The sequence below is a fragment of the Dendropsophus ebraccatus genome, chromosome 1 (assembly GCF_027789765.1).
Source record: "Dendropsophus ebraccatus isolate aDenEbr1 chromosome 1, aDenEbr1.pat, whole genome shotgun sequence".
In the NCBI taxonomy this organism is placed as follows: domain Eukaryota; kingdom Metazoa; phylum Chordata; class Amphibia; order Anura; family Hylidae; genus Dendropsophus; species Dendropsophus ebraccatus.
In genome coordinates this window covers 69,779,722-69,801,005 of record NC_091454.1, presented here as the reverse complement: position 1 = coordinate 69,801,005, position 21,284 = coordinate 69,779,722, and the positions used below count along the sequence as shown (strand labels likewise).

Sequence of the window (21,284 nt, the reverse complement as noted above, 5' to 3'; positions counted from 1 at the left end):
CGCTAAGCACCTACACAGCCATTGCTTCCTCCTTGGCTCATCTCCCCTTTCTGTGGGTGGCGGTACCAATAGTCCGGGTGGGTCATAGCTCCACTCTGGACCACCGTGATAAGCACCCAAGGGACCCGCTGGTTCGCCATCGACCACAGGGGAAAGTATATAGCCAGCCTGTTTAAAATTAAAGCAGGTGTGCCACAATACCTGTGTGCCCAACGAGCACTGGCGCCACGACAACCTAACAACTGGCTGAGCTATATTCCGACCAACCACCATAGAAGTGGCGTCACATGTTACCACGTAGCAAGTGATAGGTCGAGCGTACACCACACATGTTTTCCTGGACTCCCTAGGGCTCCATCCAACTTCTTCAGCCACTGGTCATCAAATGCAGAGCGATGTGACTCAAGCATGCCTGAAAAGCAATCATCTCTTCTAAACCTCAAACACCATAGAAGAATAACATGGGAACACTTTATGAGTATCTTTTAAAGAATATGACTTTTATTGCTTTTAAAGGCACCAGTGAAAATACAACAGACCCCACCTACTAGATCTATTACTGTATGTTTTCTGTAAAGCATTTGTAGTGATATAAACAATCATTTCATGTAACATTTATTTTATAAGTGCATATTTCTTATCCAGTCTGGAATGATATAATGACCTTATTTGTGATCTTTCTAATTTGCTGTAACAATAACCATGTATCTGGCTTTCTGTACATTATTAAACAACAAGCTTACAATGGTTTACTGGTTCTTTTTATTAAACAGAAGCAAAAATTGGGTTTATATGTATCAATAAAAACCAGCACATCAGCAGTAAATGGGAGTCTCTATGGAGCAGTGCATAACCATGTATACTGCTGCTTCTTACAGGTCTATAGGAAAAACAGTCAATTATTATTATCCCCCATTATAGCTGCATGGTGCACCTCAGCTCACATATGATGGAGAGGAGGAACAGTTAAATTAGTGCCTCCTTACTTGTGACCTCTAGGGTTTTCAATGGTTAGATGCCCAGCTGTCTAACCTTTCATATATTCTATATATAATAAATCTTCTTTATTTTTAAAAAAGAATAATGAGATTGATAATGTCATTGTTATAAACATTCACATTAAATTGTTTTAGCAATTGTATCATAATAAATATGCATAATAATTAATGTTATATAAACGTAATATTTATGTATACAATAAAATATTTTTCTATACATTATTATATGACAAGACCAAGAGGAGAATCTACTAATCTTTTTGCTCCTTTTTTAAGCCATGTTCACACTACGTATTTTTGCAATAAACAGTGGTTGTTGTTTATTGACGGCGGTCATTTGAAATGGCGTTTATTGAATAACGGCTGCAGCATATACACTCCATATACACTGCAGCCATTGTTCTCTGCTGCTGCACAGAAAAACTGACATTTGTATTATGTGCGGCTGCTATTCAGTGAACAGCGGCCGTACAAGATAGCCTGTGCACACAATGTAAAGTACCGCTCCACTACGTACTTTACATTGTGGTCTATGGCTAATTGGAGCGCGGGCACACCCAAATGTGTCCGCATTCTAATTAGAATAAAGTCATGTTCACCCAGCCAATACTGCAGTATTGCCTGGTTGAACATCTGGGATATTGCCCGTTGTTTGACACTGCAAACAGTGGCCACGTTAAACAACGGTCAATACAGCGTGTGAACATGGCCTTATGGTGCATTTTGCACCTTTTTTTATTTGATATTTTTTGCCACAGTAGTTTTTTTTTGGCTAATTTTTTTTTCATTATGTGCTAAATTTTGCAGTTTTTGTTTTGTACACCTTTGGTCAATAGGTGGCATAAGAATCACACAGCAAATAAGTGCATTTGCGCAAATTCATTCAAATTCAGAAAACAATATAAATTTTGTGCAATTGAAAGTGGCATAAAGGTGAAAGTGCAAACAATAGGATGAAAGACTTGTAAATAATTTCCCTCCCAGGTGTATAGGCTTAGGAGAATTTATCTGTGTAAACTCCATAAGATGCTTTTGATTATTTCATTTCTGTAAATATCTAATTTTCAGGGTTTTCCTATAAACATTATTGTGTTTATACAGACAGCAATGTTATTGATACACCAAAGATATTCAATAAAAGGGAAAGCAAAACAAGTTCAGATTTCACTTACATTCCACAAAATATAATATAGTAAAAGCAAGCATGAGTAAACACTATTACATGAGATAGACCAATAACTGTCTGATAACTCAATGCCATGAAGTCATTAATTTTGTATCCTGTTTCAAGAAAATCTTTCAGCAGTTTTGACCCTCTTTCCGTTTCCTACAGTCTCAGGGTCCCCACGCATAGGCAAGTTAGGGGCACATTTTTGTGTCTCTGTTACTGCCGCAAGTCCCGGTCTGACTGCGGGTCTGACGATCCAAACTGATAGGTGTCAGTTCAGGACAACAGATGCTTGACCAGGCTGGGACTTTGCACATGATATGAACATAAACATGAGTCTGGAATATGCATGTGTGTGTGGGATCTATAAACTGGGTTCACATGGAGTAATTTGTTCAGGATTTTGGTCAGGTCAGATAACAGGAAAGGACCTGACAAGTTAGTCGAGTGCAGTGATTTGGCTGGGCTTTCTGCCAAGAGCTCACAACACTTTTGTAACAAAGAGACAGACACTTGAATTTTCATCTGCATATGATCCATGATGGATTAAAAGTTAAAGTGTCACTTTCGTTGCAACTTTCAAAATCTAAATCAACAGTTGATATGATATTAAGCAAGTTTGCAATTGATATTCATATTTTTTTTTAGTTATCATGGAGAACACAGCAGGAAACAGTCAGAAAACAGGAAGTCCTGTGTATCCCAAGCCATCTGAGCGCTCACAGAGAGAAGGCAGTCATGTGATTGATGGACACATTGAGGCGTGACTCTCTATACTGGCCAAAATTCATCAGTTTAGTCTCCTTTTTTTTCAATCAGTCAGAAAATCTGCCTTCAGGAGACTGGCCCTGGATTTCTGGTAAGTTCAGCTTTGTTTTAGGCTACGTTCACACAGAGCAAAAGGGGCGGATTACGCGAGGAAATATTTCCGCCTGAAATCAACTGACGCTGAATTCCGAGCAGAATATAAGCAGAATGTAAGCAGAATCCCTGCGTATTCCGCTAGGAAAGTGTTCAGCTCGTAATCAGCTCTTGACAAATTCAGCGCGGAATACTCGAGGAATCCGCGCTGAATCCGCATGCATTCAACGCTGAAATTCAGCTAGTATTTGGCGAGTAAACTAGACTATACCAGAATATATACTAGAATCCTCCTCCCCCCCCTTTTTTCCCCATTTCCGCGCTGATTCAGCGCGTAATTTCCGCTTGTATTACGCTTGTATTCCGCGCTGAATACACGCGTATTCCGCGCTGAAACAGAAAATCAGAGCCCCATTGGTTTGTATAGGCTTCCGCTAGCGGAAGAATGAACATGTTCTTTCTTCTGGCGGAAAGCGGATTAGTTAAGTGCGGAAATTCCACCGTGTGAACTGCAGAGCAGAATTTCCATTCAACACAATGGAAATTAGCTCTGCACCTATTTTAACGGCTGAAATTTCAGCGCTGATTCAGCGCAGAAATTCAGCTGCTTTTGCTCTGTGTGAACGAGCCCTTACAGCATGAGAACAGGGGGATAACTACCACTGTAGCAGCCATAGAAGTTGCTATGGAGCCTGCTACATCAGGGGGCCCCATTTCCCGCTCCTGCAATACACTAGGCCCCCTGAGCTGTCATCATTTGCAGAACAAGGTGGCCGAACAAGCCTCCCGGGATCTGCAATTTTCTCTTTAACTGCAAGCACTCCTAACTGCGTTTGCAGTTATGACTAGACTTGACGGCTTAGTGGTCAGTCGGGAAGGGGGGGGGGGCAATCAAAAGTTTGCTATGGGGCCCAGCTATTTCTAGTTACGTCTCTGCATGAGAACAAAATATAATGAATGTATATTGCAAACTTGCTTTATATTACATCTACTGTTGATTTAGATTTTGAAAGTTATGACTGTGACACTTTAATCTTCTCTGTTATAGAAGTACTATGATTTGTAAACATATGTTAACCTGTTGCCCCAGCATTTATCTAGTGGTAATGGCATTTTAAAGTCAAAGGGTCAAAACTACTGGCAGGTCCCTTTACAGGGGTTCTCCAGGATTCGAAAATCAAAAAAAGCATTTTCTTGCAAAAACAGCACCAGCACCATCCCTGTCCCCAGGTTTGTATGGTAATACAATTCAGCTTCATTGACTTCAATGGAACTGTGCTGAAAAAACGCACACAAACTGAGGAGAGGAGAAGTGCTGTTTCTGGAATAAAGTGGTCATGTTTTATTAGGACTGGATAATCCCTATAAACATACAATGGACTGTGTACAGGCTTAGGGACTGTATTTTAACACTGCACAATTATTGTCAGGAATATGCGGCACTGGTTGGCTTAGTCTGGAATACAGTGTTCCTATAAACAGGCCACTCTATAAAACCCTGTCAGAAGCCTGCAATGCTTCTCTAAAGAAATGTCCAAAATGCATATTTCTTGTAACAGAATACTACTGTTTCTAGTAAAAAAATAGTAAATGCTATAACATGTGGGTCTGCCCCTTTTTTTTATCAGACTAGTTATTGAGCTATTCATGATATAATATTATAACAGCATTCACATATGAAATGTATTTTACATGTGGCACATAAGAAGAAAGAGCTGTGAAAAGTTGCATGGAGGGTAGTGGTGTTCACGTGGCATTCAGGTCACCAGTTTTTCTAAATCACTCTTGTCCCACAATCTACAAATTCCACCTGACTAGACTTATTTCCGGATCTTTTCACAGCTATTTTGAAAATAAATTATGAGATATTTATAAATTATTAACAACATATAAGAAACATTCTTCGTAAAATATTGGTAAGATATTACACTGTACTTCAGTGTAGTTGTGTCATGAGGTCATAATCTTACGTTTTTCACGGAAGGTCCATAGAAATGTAAAAAGAAAACTATTTTATGTGATGTATGTATTGAAAGTCTTCCCATTCCTTAGTCGTTTGTATGTACCCTAAGGGTACAAACACACACAGCAGATACGCAGCAGATTTGATACTGTGTTCAGTTATTTAGATCTAATCTGCTGCGTATCGCAGCAGTAAATACGCAGTGTATAAGCCGTGTGTGTTTGTACCCTCATAGAGGATCTATAGACACTGTAAAATGAATCAATAGCTCCATCTAGTGTCTAACCACTTGCATTGCTATGTTCATCAGCAGACACACCAGGCATGTGGCACAGGCTGTGACTGCAATCTCTAGGATCCATCTATGTACACAATGGTAATATCCAGTACCTGGTTATGTATTAATATATGCTTTTTAATCTACATATTGAAAAAAAATTTATAGCCAAAAACATCATTCAAAATTGAAAATCTTTGATTTATATCTGTAGAAAAATAATGCCTCTATATGACAACAGCTAGAGAAAGTAGAAAGTTCAGCAATTTTTTGTTGTTTGTTTTTACAGATAATTTGATGCCCTGAGTGATCAACTATCCATGCTATTATACAGCAGAAGATTGAGTAGCAAAAAAAAGTAAAGCTATGTTAAAATAACCTTAACGAAATGTAACTGTACCTCCTGTATGTGGTCATAGCTAGTTCTGAGACCTGGCAGTATGATGATTTTTCATGTATTTTCCAAAGAAATTGACAGGCCATTTGGCTATGAATATATTTTGTAGTCTTTTGCTCAATGAATAATATGTGCAATTCCAGATTGCACATTTTTGTAGTGCACGTGTTTAGAAGAATATGCTACCTACAACATAGCAATATAGCGTACATTTCACCTCTACATTATTTAGACTGCTGACCCATTCATAAAAGCTTCTAGTTGCTCCTGCTCGTATAGTGCGAACTGCACAGCCTGATGAATGCTATAAAAAGCCATAGTTTCTTCTTCCTTTTTAAAATAGTCCCCATTCCTAAGGGAATTTCTCACAGAAGAACTACACTGAGCCAGCAGAAGACGTATACCAATGTCACCATAATCTTTCAGGACTTCTTTTAAGGTGTTTAACCCTGCTGTATCAATGAATTGGATGGCGCTGCAGTCAATGATTACAGAGTGAAGAGGCCTTTGTTCTTGGTAAAGCCGTTGTACAGTGTCCACTGTGGTGCCTTCTTTCTTTTGCAACCTCTCTTTTTTCTTTGCTGCTTTCTTTTCTGCTGATGCCACCAACACTGGATCAACACCGACATGCTTATACAAGACTGATTTAAAGCACTGCTTGTTAACATAGTAGATTGGGGCTTCAAATCGAAAGATCTTAATTCCTTTTGTGGTATTGAGGTCTTCATATATATTGATAGATTCATATACCTCTGAGGCCTCCACCCTGCCTAGCAGTGTTACCCCTGGTTTTTGAGATCTTACAATGACACATAGCATAGAAAAGGTAATGCCAATCAATAGCCCTAGCTCTGTACTGATTAATGCTGATGAAAACATGGTGACCAACCAGATCAATGTGTCGACTTTATTGACTTTCCACATTGAGGGAAGATCAAAAAATTTTCTGAGGGCACCTCTCAAGTTCACTATGGTGATAACTCCCAAGACACATTTTTGAAGGGAGTAAAACAGAGGAGCAATTACCAGTAGGACCAACAGAATGACCAGTGAGGTCATGATTCCTGAAACTTGAGTTCTGCAACCAGTAGACTCTTTGACTAGCGTTTTTGCAAGAGCAGCACTTGTGGTAAAGCAATGAAAAAATGAAGGAACAATATTGCAGAATCCAATGGCATACATTTCTTGATTGGCCTTCACCTCATACCCGTGTTTCTTGGCAAACATCTCTGAGAGGGAGACAGTGATTGCGAATCCTATAATCGCAATGGACAATGCCCCCAACGCTATACTGGGAATCAGGCTCCACTCTGGTGGCTTTGGCATCAGGAATCCAGTAGGAATTTCACCTGCTATACTGGAGCCATAATTTTCTTTGAGATGGCCAAAGTGAGAGGCCAGAGTAGCACCAACTACTACAAAAAGTTCAATAGGGATGGGAGCTTTAAGTTTAGATTTGAAGCACTCGTTGAGCTCTTTGGCTGGAACCAGGACTAAGAGGCACAGAATGCTTGTAATAAGGTCACAAATGTTGGTTTGTTGAATATTCTGGAAGATATAAGTCCACGTGTAAAGAGAAGAGCCGATCCCATTGGCACGTGGTATATTTAGGCCTAAAAGATATTTCACTTGTGATGTGAGGATTGTGAAAGAGGCGCCTGTTGCAAATCCGCTGAGAAGTGCATCAGAAAGGTACACAGAAACAAAGCCAACTTGGAGGACTCCCATTAGCACCTGTGAAGTAAAAAAACAAACATAAAGTCACCACAGATTACTACATTTAATTACAAATATAAGTTACCTTCATATCAGACATGAATTGCCTTTACTTTAAGCCATTTTATACATTTGTATGTTTTTAAAATATTATTAGAATATGGAGACATTGTATCATTTTGAATTAAATGGGTGGTTCAGCAAAAAAAAAAATCTTACAAATTAACTGGTGCAAGAAAGTGCCAGAGATTTGTAATTTACTTCTATTAAAAAATCTCACGTCTTCCAGTTCTTATCAGCTGCTGTATATCCAATTACTCTAAGATGCTGCCCCCCCTAATGTGCCACCGAGTCCTAATAAACTGTCACTGCTCCTCTCACGTACTGTACCACTGTACCCAATAATTAATGTACTGTACTGTTTCACGCTGTAATCATTGTTTCCCAATCTTTGACTCTCCAGCTGAAAAACTACAATTCCAATCATGAACAGACAGCAGGACACGATGGAGGTTGTAGTGCTGCAACCTGGAGAGACAGACACTTCAAAACTACAACTCCCATCATGACCTACCAGCAGGATATGGCGACCCCTGTGACCCCTAGAGCTAAACCACTGACAGGAAGTAGTGTTTTCTTTCCAGTCTGGAGAGTAGGAGAGGTTTTTCTATGGGGATTTTTTTTTAACTGCTCCTAACAATTCCTGTGACAAATCTCTTGCACTTTCTGTTACCAATTGATTTAAAGGATTTTATTTTTCGCTGAATAACCTCTTTAATGACTCCTCAAGATACCACTTACATGAAACTCAGGGATCGAGAAGAGATTGCAAAACTGGAACTCAGGTATGGGGAAGCCCTGTAGTGGACTCTTTCCCCACCTGACCTTATGTATCAATATTATGTCGGGAGCAGGGAAAGTCTTTAAATCTTCATGGCACTGTAATGACACATCCGTGCAACTGCTTTATTACAGTGCCGTGAAGATTCAAACATTTTCCCCACTCCTGGCATCATATAGATAAATGCCATGATTTCCGCCCCCATGCGCTACCCCGGATATCTACCATGATTTATATCTGCTAGCAGATGTAAATGATGACAAATCAGGTTCCCCCCTGCCCACCCATCACGCATGCAGAGCATCCACCAGGAAAAAGGTGCGCCTTTTACTGGCTTATGCCAGTCTTAATTTTGATAAATGTCCCCCTTAATGTACACCAGAAGCCAACCTATCGAACTGCATAGTAAAAGAAATAATTGATTGTATAGTCTCTATCAGCTTTGGGGGAAAACCCGGAGGACTGCTGTCCATACAATCACTGGTGGCCATGGGCTTTTAAACTAAATTTGATACATTCTTTTCAATATCTTTGTAATGAATTGACTCACTGTGTATTTATACTGTATGCACCTTCAACTAAAGCAGTTTGATCAATTACAAGTCCATAAAACTCTTTCTAATAACAGAGGTTTACTATACTTTTACGACTATTTTACTAAAAACTATTCCGAGTAAATAAGTCTTTGCACAGCAGCGATAAGAATGAGCTGTTAATGAACATAACCAGAAACCTAATTACATGAACAGAGAAATCCATTCTTAAATGAGCTACGGACAGAGCATTGCTCAATAGCCAATCGTCTGCCGGTTTTTCAGTATAATCTCCTTACTATGGAGGCGTCTAGCACTGCCGGGGTAATAGCAGAAGCCTATATAGAATTTCCTCCATTGCTGTTGCTGACAGACTACTTGCTGTATCAACACAAAGGCAGTAGGATTTTTTTAATTAAAATTTAATTAAAACAGCAATCACCATGAAAGAAATGAGTGGGTTCACAACAAATCATTTTCACTGTGTCTTGGGGCTTCAGCCTTGCTCTCGACATACACACAAGTCATTACATTGCTGTGGCTGTAAGGTGCATTGTTGATTAAATGATTTGTGTGCTATATATAGAAGACTAAAGCAACTTAGCCAGATTACAGTATTAGCGTGCAAAGTTCTCGTTCTTTACCAATGAAACAACACAGCTTTGTCTCCATGCAGTGACATCTATCTTAAAATACATGATAGCATAACAGAATGTAGTCCAATGTGTACATGCAGTAACCATGTCAAAGCTGCTCCAAAGGTCTGGGTAACTTAGGTTTGTTTTCAAAGAGTGTACAAAATGTTTTTATGGTGGACTTAAATAATAAAATATGCATGCTTAAAGTATCACTGTCGTTATAATTACGAAGTCTACAGTAGATGTGATGTAAAGCAAGTTTGTAATTTACATTTATTTTTTTTATCATGTTTTAAAACAAAGCTATTACTATTACTTACTTCCAGGTCCAGTCTCCTGAAGGTAGCTTTTTAGTCTTGGGCTGGTTTTAAAAAACAAAAACATGAAGTCCTGGCAAGTACAGAGAGTCATGGCTCAATGTGTCCATCAACCACATGACTGCCTTCTCTGTGAGCACGCAGATGACCTGGGAAACACAATACTTCCTGTGTTTAGTCTCTTTGGAAAAAAAAAGTCTAAACACAGGAAGTGCTTTGTTTTCCATGATAACTTAAAAAAATAATGAATGTAAATTGCAAACTTGCTTTATATCACACCTACTGCTGATTTAGGTTTTAAAAGTTATAACAACAGTTACACTTTAACTGTCCCAAACCCCAACAGCTGTTATTCTGATGGCTCCTGGTCCCCATTGCTCATAGCTGCTCACCATTTCCTCTGACGTTTCACCAATGCAGCCATTAGTGGACTGAACAGATATTTCCTGAAGAAATAAAAAACCCCTGAGAACGTAACACACATACTCAAAGGAAACCTAGCACACTCATGAAACACATTGCTGCACTAATCCTATACGTTTACACTGGTAATACTAGGTCATAAGTGTAAAAGTTGCATTAGACAGCCCAGGTTACTCTGTAAACAAGCACCGATCTGCTAGATAATCAAGAAATATAAAATTTTATTTAACAAATTTTATTTGTTTATTGTACCATTTATAAGTTAGCAGGAAGAGGCGGCACTGGAAGGAAATATGCATTGGATCAGACTATGCAAAGTCTTCTTGTAGTCTGTCACCTTGCAGACAAATGGGTTTCTCTATTTTATATTTATTTGATCAATAAATAGGTTTAATTGTACACACAGCCCTATTGTAATAGCTGTATTAGTAGTGAACATTTTGGCAAGATCTACTGAACCCAGAGGAGGTTTATAATGCTGTTAAAACTATGCACATAAACTATTAATAACTAAGGTTATCTTGACCCTGATCTGAAAAATGTTCCAACATGTTCTGTAAGAGCTGTGTTACATGGCACTATGTGAGGCGGCAGCAAGCAGCTACTTGTCGGAGCAGCGTTCGCTTCTTCCCTGTTCCCAAATCGCTGTCACTGCCTGAGCGATTACGCGGATCGACAGCAAGTATGAGGAGGGGGGGTGCCTGGGTGGCCCATTGAAGAGAGCAGCAATTTGCTGTTGTCACTCCTATTACACGAAGCAACGGCCATTAGACCATCGCTGTTGCTTTCACTTTAATTCAACATTTTGAAAGACCATTGTTCCCCCTTAACGATTATCACCCGGTTTTTGAAAGCCATAACTTTTTTATTGTGTGTTGACACAGCCATGAGGCTTGTTATTGGAGAATAAATTGAATTTGTTGAGGCTATGTTTACATACCGTCAAATAAAGGTAAAATACAGCAGCTATTTTGAAGTTAAAATATGGCTGTATTTTCCATATAATGCCAATGGAAAATTGACTTCAAGTTCATGAAAAATAAAATAACTGCCATAATTTATTATGGCCATCCAAAACAGTCCTTTTTTATCTGTTTACACGTTATTTTTATCTTCACTCAAAATTTAAGAATACTGTATTTAGCTTTTATTTTATAGTGTGTGAAAGGAGCTGTCAGATATCTTCAAAAGATACACCAGTGCATGGTGAAAAATTAAATACAGTTCTGTACTCACCTCACCTGGTACAGCCCCGATGCTCTAGTTTACTTGGTTTCTCTGTTTACTTCCCATGAATTTACACTGTCTCACCTCTCTTGATAAAGAGGAGAATCAGACCCCCCCCCTACACACACACACAGGCTGGGCTCCCCTTCTTTGTGGTGAGTCTGTCCATAAGATAGACCATACCCCTCTCCCAGAGTCCAGAGTAGGCATACAGGCTTAGTTGTGGACACTGGTGGTTGGGGCATGATCACATGCTCCTCCGTGTCGGCCGTCTTATGGACAGACTCACCATAGGACAGGAAAGCCCAGCCTGGGGGAGGGGAGTCTGATTTCAGGTCTATGAGGTACACAAGTAGCTGCTGTCAGTATATACAGTGAGTACACTTACTAATACTGTACACTGAACAATTTTACTATTAAGTGTCCAGCCCCTTTAAATAAAATATGACAGGTGTAATGAGCATATAAAACTGCTACCACCACCGTATGGGCAATAAAAACAGCTTTTTTATTATGTATTGACTACTTTATACCCGGATTGACTGTTATATTGAGATATTACTCTTTACTGCAGCCACTACCCTCAAGATGGCATCAGGGCAGGGAGCAGATTGTGACTAGTCATGTGCTAGAAGCAATGCCCGTACAACATGGGGAGGAGGCATGCTGCAGCAGCTTAGCACTGCCACTCTGCTTAGCTGTAAAAGAGAGAAAAGGACCTAACTGTAAACAAAGATATAGTTAGTTTTATCTAAACGTACCCTAGTGCTGTCTTTCATTTCCAAATCTCTTACAAAGCTGACAGATTTGTACTTGAATTTTAGCAAACATCTGATACAACATAGAGGGATGTCAGAAGTTTGGATCAGAGGGCCACCAGATGCTGGGACTACCGTTCGGTAGAACAAAGGAGCAGAAGGGTCTTGGAAAGGCCAAGCATGCTGAGAAAGGTCTTGGGGAGTTGGGGCAGGTGAATACAATTTTTGTTTTCCCACTTTTTTTTACACAATGATTAGTACCTGGACAACCCCTTTAATTCTGGAAATCATACACATAAGAATTATATTTTAACAGTCTTCGTCTTAAGGTTTGTTGTTGCCCCCTCAAGGAAAATAATCTCACAATGTGGCCCTTGGTCTACTTAACTAGTATGGTACCTATTTTAGATTTCAGAATATAATGACGTCCTTTATTAAATATCAGAAAATAGGAAAAACATTTACTCGGATGTGTTATGGCGATGACATTTTCCTCCTGCTAAATGATAATGTAAATGAATTCCCACGAAGGCGGATTATAACATTTAGAAGTGGCTGCAGTGTGCAGAGCCTGTGACGCAGGAGTGGTTCCCTTCTGCCTCTCTCCTTTAGACTCTGTTTGTAATCAGCGGATTAGACTGATTAAAGTGCTACTAGAGTATAAAAAGCAAAGGATTTGTGTCTGTTTGTAAGTAAGGGGATGCTGGGCCGCACCGGAGCAGCTTTCATTGGAAGGTCATTCTGCGGCTAGATAGAGATTACAGGAATATGATCAGGTATTTCAGTCATATGCCAGTCACAGCCAGAGGAACCCGGTATAGGGCTCCAATATCTATCAATAGCATTTACTGAAAACACCCAGCCAGCTCTATCTGCAGGCTTAGCCCCATAAACCACAACAATCTTATTTCCCAAACACCATTATTTGGTAATTGCTATTTAATTTTGTCATGTGCTTGCAATCCTTAACCCTTTATTGTATTTCAAAACATGTTATTACATCAGAAGAGTCCTATTAAACAGTATACGAAGACACCCATCTATCATCTAGAAAACACCCAGCCAGCACTGATTGCAAATTTAGTCCCAGAAACCACAACAATCATATTTACCAAATATAATTTACATCTCTTTAATGCAGTCATTAACTTTCTACAACATGTTATTACACCATGACCACTCATGTCTATCACATTGCCTGTACTCAGCTCTTTATTTTAACTGGCAAACTAAACATGTTATTACATTATGACCGCTCATGTCTATCACATTGCCTGAACTCAACACTTTATTTTAACTGGCAATTTATGAAACTAAACCAAACCACATATGATCCTATAATAAAGCCTTATTCCCACATTCTGTGCACACTCCATATATACAGGCAGTGTGCAATGGAACGAATTGTCTGACCTCCCAGCATCATGAATGATTATGATGCTGGGAGTTCTGAAACAGTTTAACCCCATGACGACTCGCACGCCATTATTAGCTACAGTGCTATGAAGTGAGCTCAGGATTATAAATATAATTATTTGCAAAAAAAGCACTATAGCTCCTAGAAGGTGAGGAGGAAAAAATTTAAAATTCAAAAATGGAAATTGGCCTGTTCATTTAGGTAATTTTGGGCTGGGTCAGTTAAATCTTTGCGTTACTGTACTGACACAGCCTTATCTTAAACAGCCAGCCTCGCTAATCATAAATGTCAGTAAAAGGCAACAGGTTAGAATTGCTCACCTCGAATCATGTATAATGTTTAGGCCCATACATGTATGTATATTAAGCAAGCATCCCAGCATTACCTAGAAGGTAAGCAGTGTATAGCTGAATTGCAGTATCTCTAATTTTTGGTTATTTTTGTGTGTAGTAAGCATTAAAGAAAAACTGACAGCAAGAATATTTATATTTCCGTGCCACCACTTTTCAGTTGCTGATCACACAAGCGTCACATATATACCTTCAGTCAGTCTGTTTGTGTGTTTTACAGTGTGTGAACACGACCATAAGTGTTTTTCCCGGCTGGGATATTTATGACATATCCAAAAGGTCCCACCATTGGGAATGGTGCCTATATTTAGATTTAGGCTCCTCAAAAAACAAAAAAAAAGCCTTTTGTTTTATGCAATTTCCTTAACTCCCTTTGACTGTAATAGAAGTTGTGTAAACATTATGACACCTGAAGCTATGCTATTTACGTAACTCCTGGAGTTATGTACACAGGGTAACTTGAGGTGCATACGCTGTTTACACAACTACCATCACAGTCAATACGAATAAAGCAAATTGCATAAAGCACTTAGCTTTGCTGTTTTTAGTTTCCCAACTACCTCAGTCAGCTCCAAATAGGCCAGTGAGCTCTTGTTCCCAGATGAAATACCCTAGATTTTAATGCAGTCACATCCTAACCTATTAGAATAGGCTTTGCTAAACAATTATGTGTACTATTATTCATGGTTTATATTAGAATATACCACATTACCAAGTTTTTCAGAAACATATGCTCTAATAATCTTATGGCAAAATGATATATCAGGGGAATGGTTCATACTGAGCTGCTAATTAAATCCTCCCGATGCCTCCTGTAACTTTTCTCTTACCACTCACTTATTCATTTGTGTGTTCTGCATTTGGACAATTGTACATTCAGCTGTGTTTCTATTTTATTCTTTAAGCGCCATCTTGTGGTATAGTCCTGTACAGCAGTAGCTGCTCATAAGTTATTTAAAAGACACGTTCTAGTGAATGCCAGTGTAGTTGTCCAGTAGCTGAGATGGTGAATTATTCCTAAGGTCAAAATTGTGTTTTGGAATTTTTTTTTCATTGGACTTTTTTCTTTCTGTGTTGTTTTTGTTTTTGCCATTTTTTCACACTTTTGTGACAATTTTTAGCTCAATAGCAGTTTTTCCTTACTTTTCCTTCCTGTTGCTCCACTGCTACTCTACATTTTCTGTCCAGGAAACTGTTGGACTTTCTCTGTCTAAGTTGATTTTTACAAATATTTAAAAGTTTTGTTGGTGAATGTGTTTTTTGTGCAAAATGTGTCCACACTTGAGGGATAAGGAGAAAAATAAGGGGTCTGGCTTTCTTGATTGTTATGGGTATATAAGAAATATCAGTGTATACCAAAGACATGTGCTGCTATTTTAAATCAGCTATACCAGATATATTGTAAGTGTGGCTTTCCCTACGGAATCTCTATTGATCTAAGATCCCGCTGGGCCAGCGATATGAGTTCACCCTCTCTCGACACAAGGAAGAATCTGTTTTGTATCTACTAACCTGGTCAGAGTTAAACCTGCCTGTCTCTTTTCTATCAGAAAGCACATGAAGAATCCTTTACCAAGCTTACAAAAAACTTTCTGGTTTGTAAGTTCTTCTCCCAGAAGGCTTGGCATCAAGTTGACAATAATAAAATCTGTAAAATTCTCTATAAATTATATTAATATTCTATTAAATTAATTGAATTATAATGTACTATTAAAAACTTGATTAGAACTAGTTTAGGCACTACACTACTCCCATGTAAACTGGGTTTTGAAATAGAATGAATCACCTATGTATGTATGTATGCATACTGATGTGCATGACTCCTCACATAATTGGAAAGTTATACACATTTCCAATTCCTATTTTAACATCACCATTCTCAACTGATTGTAGTGGATTAGGTCACCTAATCGGCTAGAACTGGGTTATTAATAGGTGTATACAGCACTACTAATAGGTTTAAACAGTAAACCTTCAATGCGCATGTTCTTTTGACATGAAACCTAAGTCACGTTCTCAGTTAATGTTAAAAATTTTAAATTTATCAAAACTGTTGCACAGTTGCAGTTGTTTTAAAATCTCTCTTCCATTGTTTTAGCTTTTCATAACATACCTGATAGACTCCAGCCATAAATGTAACAGTGGCTCCTACTGTAATTGCATAGCAGCTTCTACCACAGGTCATCCTTGAAGTCTGATTTGCATCAAGTGTTAGATTGCTCATGATACCAGCCGCTGAAGACAGATGGCCTCCTTGGTCATCCAGTTTGTCATAACCTGCAGCTTGCAGCTCTCGATCTACAATTTCACCAACCATTAAGCAAAGTACCCCAAATATTCCAACATGAATATGTTTAGAGGTCCCCATAAAAAAATATATAATGCATGCAAAAAATGAGGTGTAAAGACCATATATAGGCTCCTGTCCAGCCAAAAGTGAATAAGCTATTGACTGTGGAACAAGCAGAACACCCACTATGAGGCCAGACATAGCATCGCCCAGCAAGTATTCTTTCACTTTGTATTTCGGGAGCCATTGCAGCACAGGAAAGAAACTGAATAGTGCTTCTTTGGCTTTTTTTGCAGAACAGCTACAAGTTCTTGTTATCTTTTCACTTAACCGGGTTTGTAGAGGGGTTGTTTTCTTTTCTTTCTCTTCCAAATGTATGGTTCCTGGTGGCCGCGAGTTGCGGTGAATGGCTGTAATGCTGCCATTATTCTCAGTTTTCATCCTGATCTCTTTTTCATTTATCTAGAAAACATAAACCTTGATTAGAATGATACTGCTTATACATTCACAACAGATCAGATTCATTTAGAGTTTTTCCCAGGAATATTATTAGGCCTATAACAGCAAGATCACAATAGCTGCATCATATTACAGCTGAACAATGCTATCAATTACTGAATGAGGAATGTATCGATTTCATGGGCAGAATGGAATAATGCTGGTCTTTCCTCAGGAAATGTAAGGGCCTTTCACACATTGTTTAAAATATCACTGTACTGTGTAAAAGTTCATTTTTGGCCAGTGTAAATATGTGCAGAGATTTCCCAATCAGCAAATAATATTTCCACCTCTTTTTTTTTTTTTTTTTTACTATATATCACCATGCTACCTGCCATGGCTAGTACTTGTGATCATGAATTACAGGAAGGGCCAGGCTAGCTACATTAAAAAGTGTCCAAGTGTAGTCGTGATTATCAGTATATCGTAGGCACTAGTGAGCACAACTACCCATTAGCATTTAAAGGGGCAAGTTTAGGTCCCATCTGCAATTATCAGGATCATAAGCACTAACGGTGGCCGATAATGCTGCATTTAAGAAAATCCTAAAATTAGTCAATCGCAGTTAAAGAAGTCTAAAGGTGGCCATACACTTGCAATATTTATTGACTGAACATTCATTCAGCCAAGAGTTACCTCTCACAACCTTTTCATACACTTGAAAATTTGCAATGTTCATGTTTGCTCTATGGGGAGGGAATGAGTAAGCCGCAGCCAGACAGCTCCCAAAACAACAAGGTCAGGTCATAGAAATCCTACACACCTGACCCTTCTCCCTTCAGGGGAGAGTCAGGAGGCCATCATACACTTTAGACAGTCATGCAAACCTTCGCAAAAGGAGGTCCAACAGTATCTGTAGTAAAGAACAAGCCCAGTTTATTTACATATTCAGGTACAGGACAGCAATACAGTATTTTGACCGTAAGGCTCAAATCGTTGCCTTATTGTACCTGAAAATGTAAAAAAAATTGACTTATTTTTCACTATGAATGCTGTTGGGCCTCCTTTTACTATTTTGCCTACAATAAGGATTGCAGGCTGACCAGCATGCACCCCACCCTCTACAGACATAGCCTAACTGGACTTCTCTTAAGGTACTCTTGGAATACTTTTTAATTTTTGTTAAGTCATGCAAACCTGTCAGTGTACAGCTGAATTTCATTTATAAAGTTGATTTTCATTTCTGTTATTCCAGTATTAAAGCACCATACAATTCCAGTATTAGGCTATGTTAACACTACGTATAAGTACGGCTGTTGTTGCCATCGGCAACAATGGCCATACTTAATTTAGTGTGGAACATTGCCTCTTGTTCTATGGGATCCGGGCCGGAGAGTATACACATCGTATACGCTCCGTCCGGGATCCCATGCCGAGCTGCAAGGAACTGACATGTCAGTTTTCTGCGGCCGCAATTCAGTGAATTGCGGCCGTAGAAAACCCTGCCAGGTCACACAATGAAGCGAGCGGCACCGGCCACCTGCTTCATTGTGCGCAATGGGGAGTTCTGATGCGGGCGCACGCTGATGCGTCCGCATCAGAACACTACGGCCATAAAGATCATTCAGCCGGTACTTAAGTTCGTGTCACGGAACAGCCGGTCTCTTACAAAGTGTGAACATAGCCTTAGGCTATGTTCACACAACGTATTTTTTCGGCCGTTGTTGCCGATTGCAACAATGGCCATAGTTAATATGAAAAACTACGTTGGCTTGCTGTCTATAGGGTGCCACACAGTATACTCTTTGGCCGGGACCCCTAGCGGCGTCGCAAAGAACTGACATGTCAGGTTTTTGCAGCCACTATTCATTGAATAGAAAGCTCAGTAGGTTCACACTATGAAGCGAGCTGCTCTGGCCATCATTTTTTTGTACGTCGTTTACTATACGTTACATATGACTTGTTATCGTTATTCGTCAGGTCGGTAGGATTACAGTGATATCCATTTTATATAGCTTTTGTTATAGTTTATGGCATTTATACTATAAAAACGGTTTGTGTCTTGCATATTGTAAGAGCAGTAATATTTTTATTTTTTGACCAATGGAGTTATGTTATTGTCATTTTGGTTAGTTTTTTGTTTTTTTTTTAATGGCGTTAATCAGGCAGTATAATTAATGTAACAGGTTAATAGGGTCATTACGGACGTGGTGTTACCAAATATGTGTATCTTATTTATAGGAAATCATTTATAAAGAGGGGATGGGGAATGTGTATATTTATTGTAATTATTTATTTAATTATTTAATTTGTTTTAATTATTTATTTATGTATTTTTGCTGTGTATTTGTGTATTTATTTATTTATTTGCTTTTAGGTACATATATAATGCATTACAGCACATAATCCGTGCTGTAATGCATTATACAGTGAATGAGTGTCAGTGTTACACACTGACACTCATTCAAACGATCAGGTCAATGCAGCTCATTTTAACAATCAATACAGGGACCTGATCGTTTAGCACGGGAGGGAGCCGTATCCGGGGGGAAAAGGGGGAACAAGGGGAGGGAGAGGGACCAGATCAGAGGAGGGGGAGCCCTGGATTGCGGCGGGGGGAGCACGAGGAAGCCCTGGATTGCGGCGGGGGGAGCACGGAGGAGCCCTGGATCTCGCCAGGGGGAGAAGGGGGAAGCACGGGGGAGAATGGATTGCGGCATTTTGCGGCAAGGGGTTAAAGGGCTTGCCCACTTTATAGTAGAATTTCTCAGTGTACAGTATTAGTAAGTGTACTCACTGTATATACTGATAGCAGTTCCCTGTGTAACTCATGGAGCTAAAATCAGAGTCCCCTCCCTCCAGGATCTGCTGCCCTGCTCTGTGGTGTTTCTGTCCATAAGATGGCCGACAATGTACACTGAGCAATTTTACTATAAAGTGGCCAACCCCTTTAAGCTCAACATCACTGCGTCCTGTTGTCACCCCCCTTCCAGACACACACAATAAACCAGGAAGTAAAAGTGGGATTTGGCAATGCAGAGCTGAATTGGCGTGGTGAGAAAACACCTTAAACTAGGCAAGAAAATACACTAACTGAATACACCTAAAGCAACAAGTTGACCTTATTAAGAAGGAAAGGATTAAAACGATTAGAGCCTGTCTTGCCTCTAACATATCTAGGAGAACAACTGAAGAGTCCTCAGAATGTTTACAGAGAAAACCCTAGAAATGATATTGAACCTTCATATCGAATTTTCCACAATTTCTTATTCTTTGTCACATACCTATAACTGTCCTTAGTTACCAAAAGGAAGTCCTCTCAAAGAAGAGGCCAATAAACATATACAGGAATTGAAAATCTTCCACAGTAAAACGTGGTCTAGGTCAGGAGTAGTTTTCAACATTACAGACTATGATCTTTTTCCTTTACATGACGTTTATGCTTACCATAGACTGAATAGCCCATAAGTTTGCATTTTATACTTAAAAACCCTAAGAGCGAATCAGTTTGTGCATTTGGTTGGCTCGAATTAAACCTTTTTTATGAGTATTAGTAATCTGTATTCACTGCATTTTATGGCAACTTCACATAGTTTTACATGAAAGAAGCTCTATTTCTCTGGCATACAAACAGTAAGCTCTTTTACTGAACTCATAATGTCTGGTCTTAAATATATCCCTGGTCACCTCAGGATAGCCTTTACTTACTTACTGGATGCTAAAGTAAAGGCAAAGCAAATGTTGAAATGTTTCACATAAACTGTATGCAACAGCAATAAATCATAATTCTCCATAGCTTACTATTAGTGATAAGTGAGTAGTATTCGATCGAATAACTATTCGATCAAATACTACACTATATGAACTATACATTTTCTATTGAATATTGTATTAAAAAACGTGGTAAAAAATCTGATTGGCCCACCAACCCCCCCACCCCCCGGCGCTTTTTTCAGCCAATAAACATGCAGGGAGGAGGGACAGGCACTAGGAATAGGCAGGACTTAAAAAAAAAAGCTTTAACTGTGATTGACTGGCTAAAACATGTGACCTCCTGAATATAAGGATAAGGGATTTCAGATTTGTGTCACTTGCTGGTTGGAGCTAGAGAGTTTTCCAAGTATTTTTTCCATTATACATTGCAGTTATGTTGTGTTTGGAGTGTATTGTAGACAGGCTGTGATAGTGGCGTAATACTGCGACTTTGGCATGTTAGATGCACCCAGTCGTGCTTTCCCAGCTGTCTCATATACATTCCAGAGGTGTTGGCATTAGAGATGAGCGAACCGGGTTCGGGTTCGAGTCGATCCGAACCCGAACGTTCGGTATTTGATTAGCTGGGGCTGCTGAACTTGGATAAAGCTCTAAGGTTGTCTGGAAAACATGGATACAGCCAATGACTATATCCATGATTTCCACATAGCCTTAGGGCTTTATCAAACTTCAGCAGCCACCGCTAATCAAATGCCGAAAGTTCGGGTTCGGATCGACTCGAGCATGCTCAAGGTTCGCTCTTCTCTAGTTGGCATCATTTCCTGAGGTGTCATTGGGCACTTGGTGAACTCCAAGTGGTCAAATTTTGATTTCCAAGTCCTGAGTATTTTTCTGCCATAGACTATAATGGAATTCGATATACGATCGAACAGTCGAATATCGGGGGCTATTCAAATCG

At 39.3% G+C, this 21,284-nt stretch overlaps 1 protein-coding gene across 4 annotated transcripts in view; it reads right to left on the bottom strand.

Moving 5' to 3' along the window:
- Positions 1-479: 479 nt before the first annotated feature.
- SLC26A2 (solute carrier family 26 member 2) overlaps positions 480-21,284 on the bottom strand; it is a 45,294-nt gene continuing 24,489 nt past the window's right edge. For all 4 annotated transcript variants that reach the window (XM_069972431.1, XM_069972437.1, XM_069972424.1 and 1 more), the window contains exons 2-3: positions 15,998-16,636; positions 480-7,398 (exon numbers count right to left, since the gene is read on the bottom strand). In XM_069972431.1, coding sequence (XP_069828532.1) covers positions 5,893-7,398; positions 15,998-16,615 — 2,124 coding nt within the window. In that variant the 5' untranslated portion in view covers positions 16,616-16,636 and the 3' untranslated portion in view covers positions 480-5,892. The remainder of the gene's footprint in view (positions 7,399-15,997; positions 16,637-21,284) is intronic.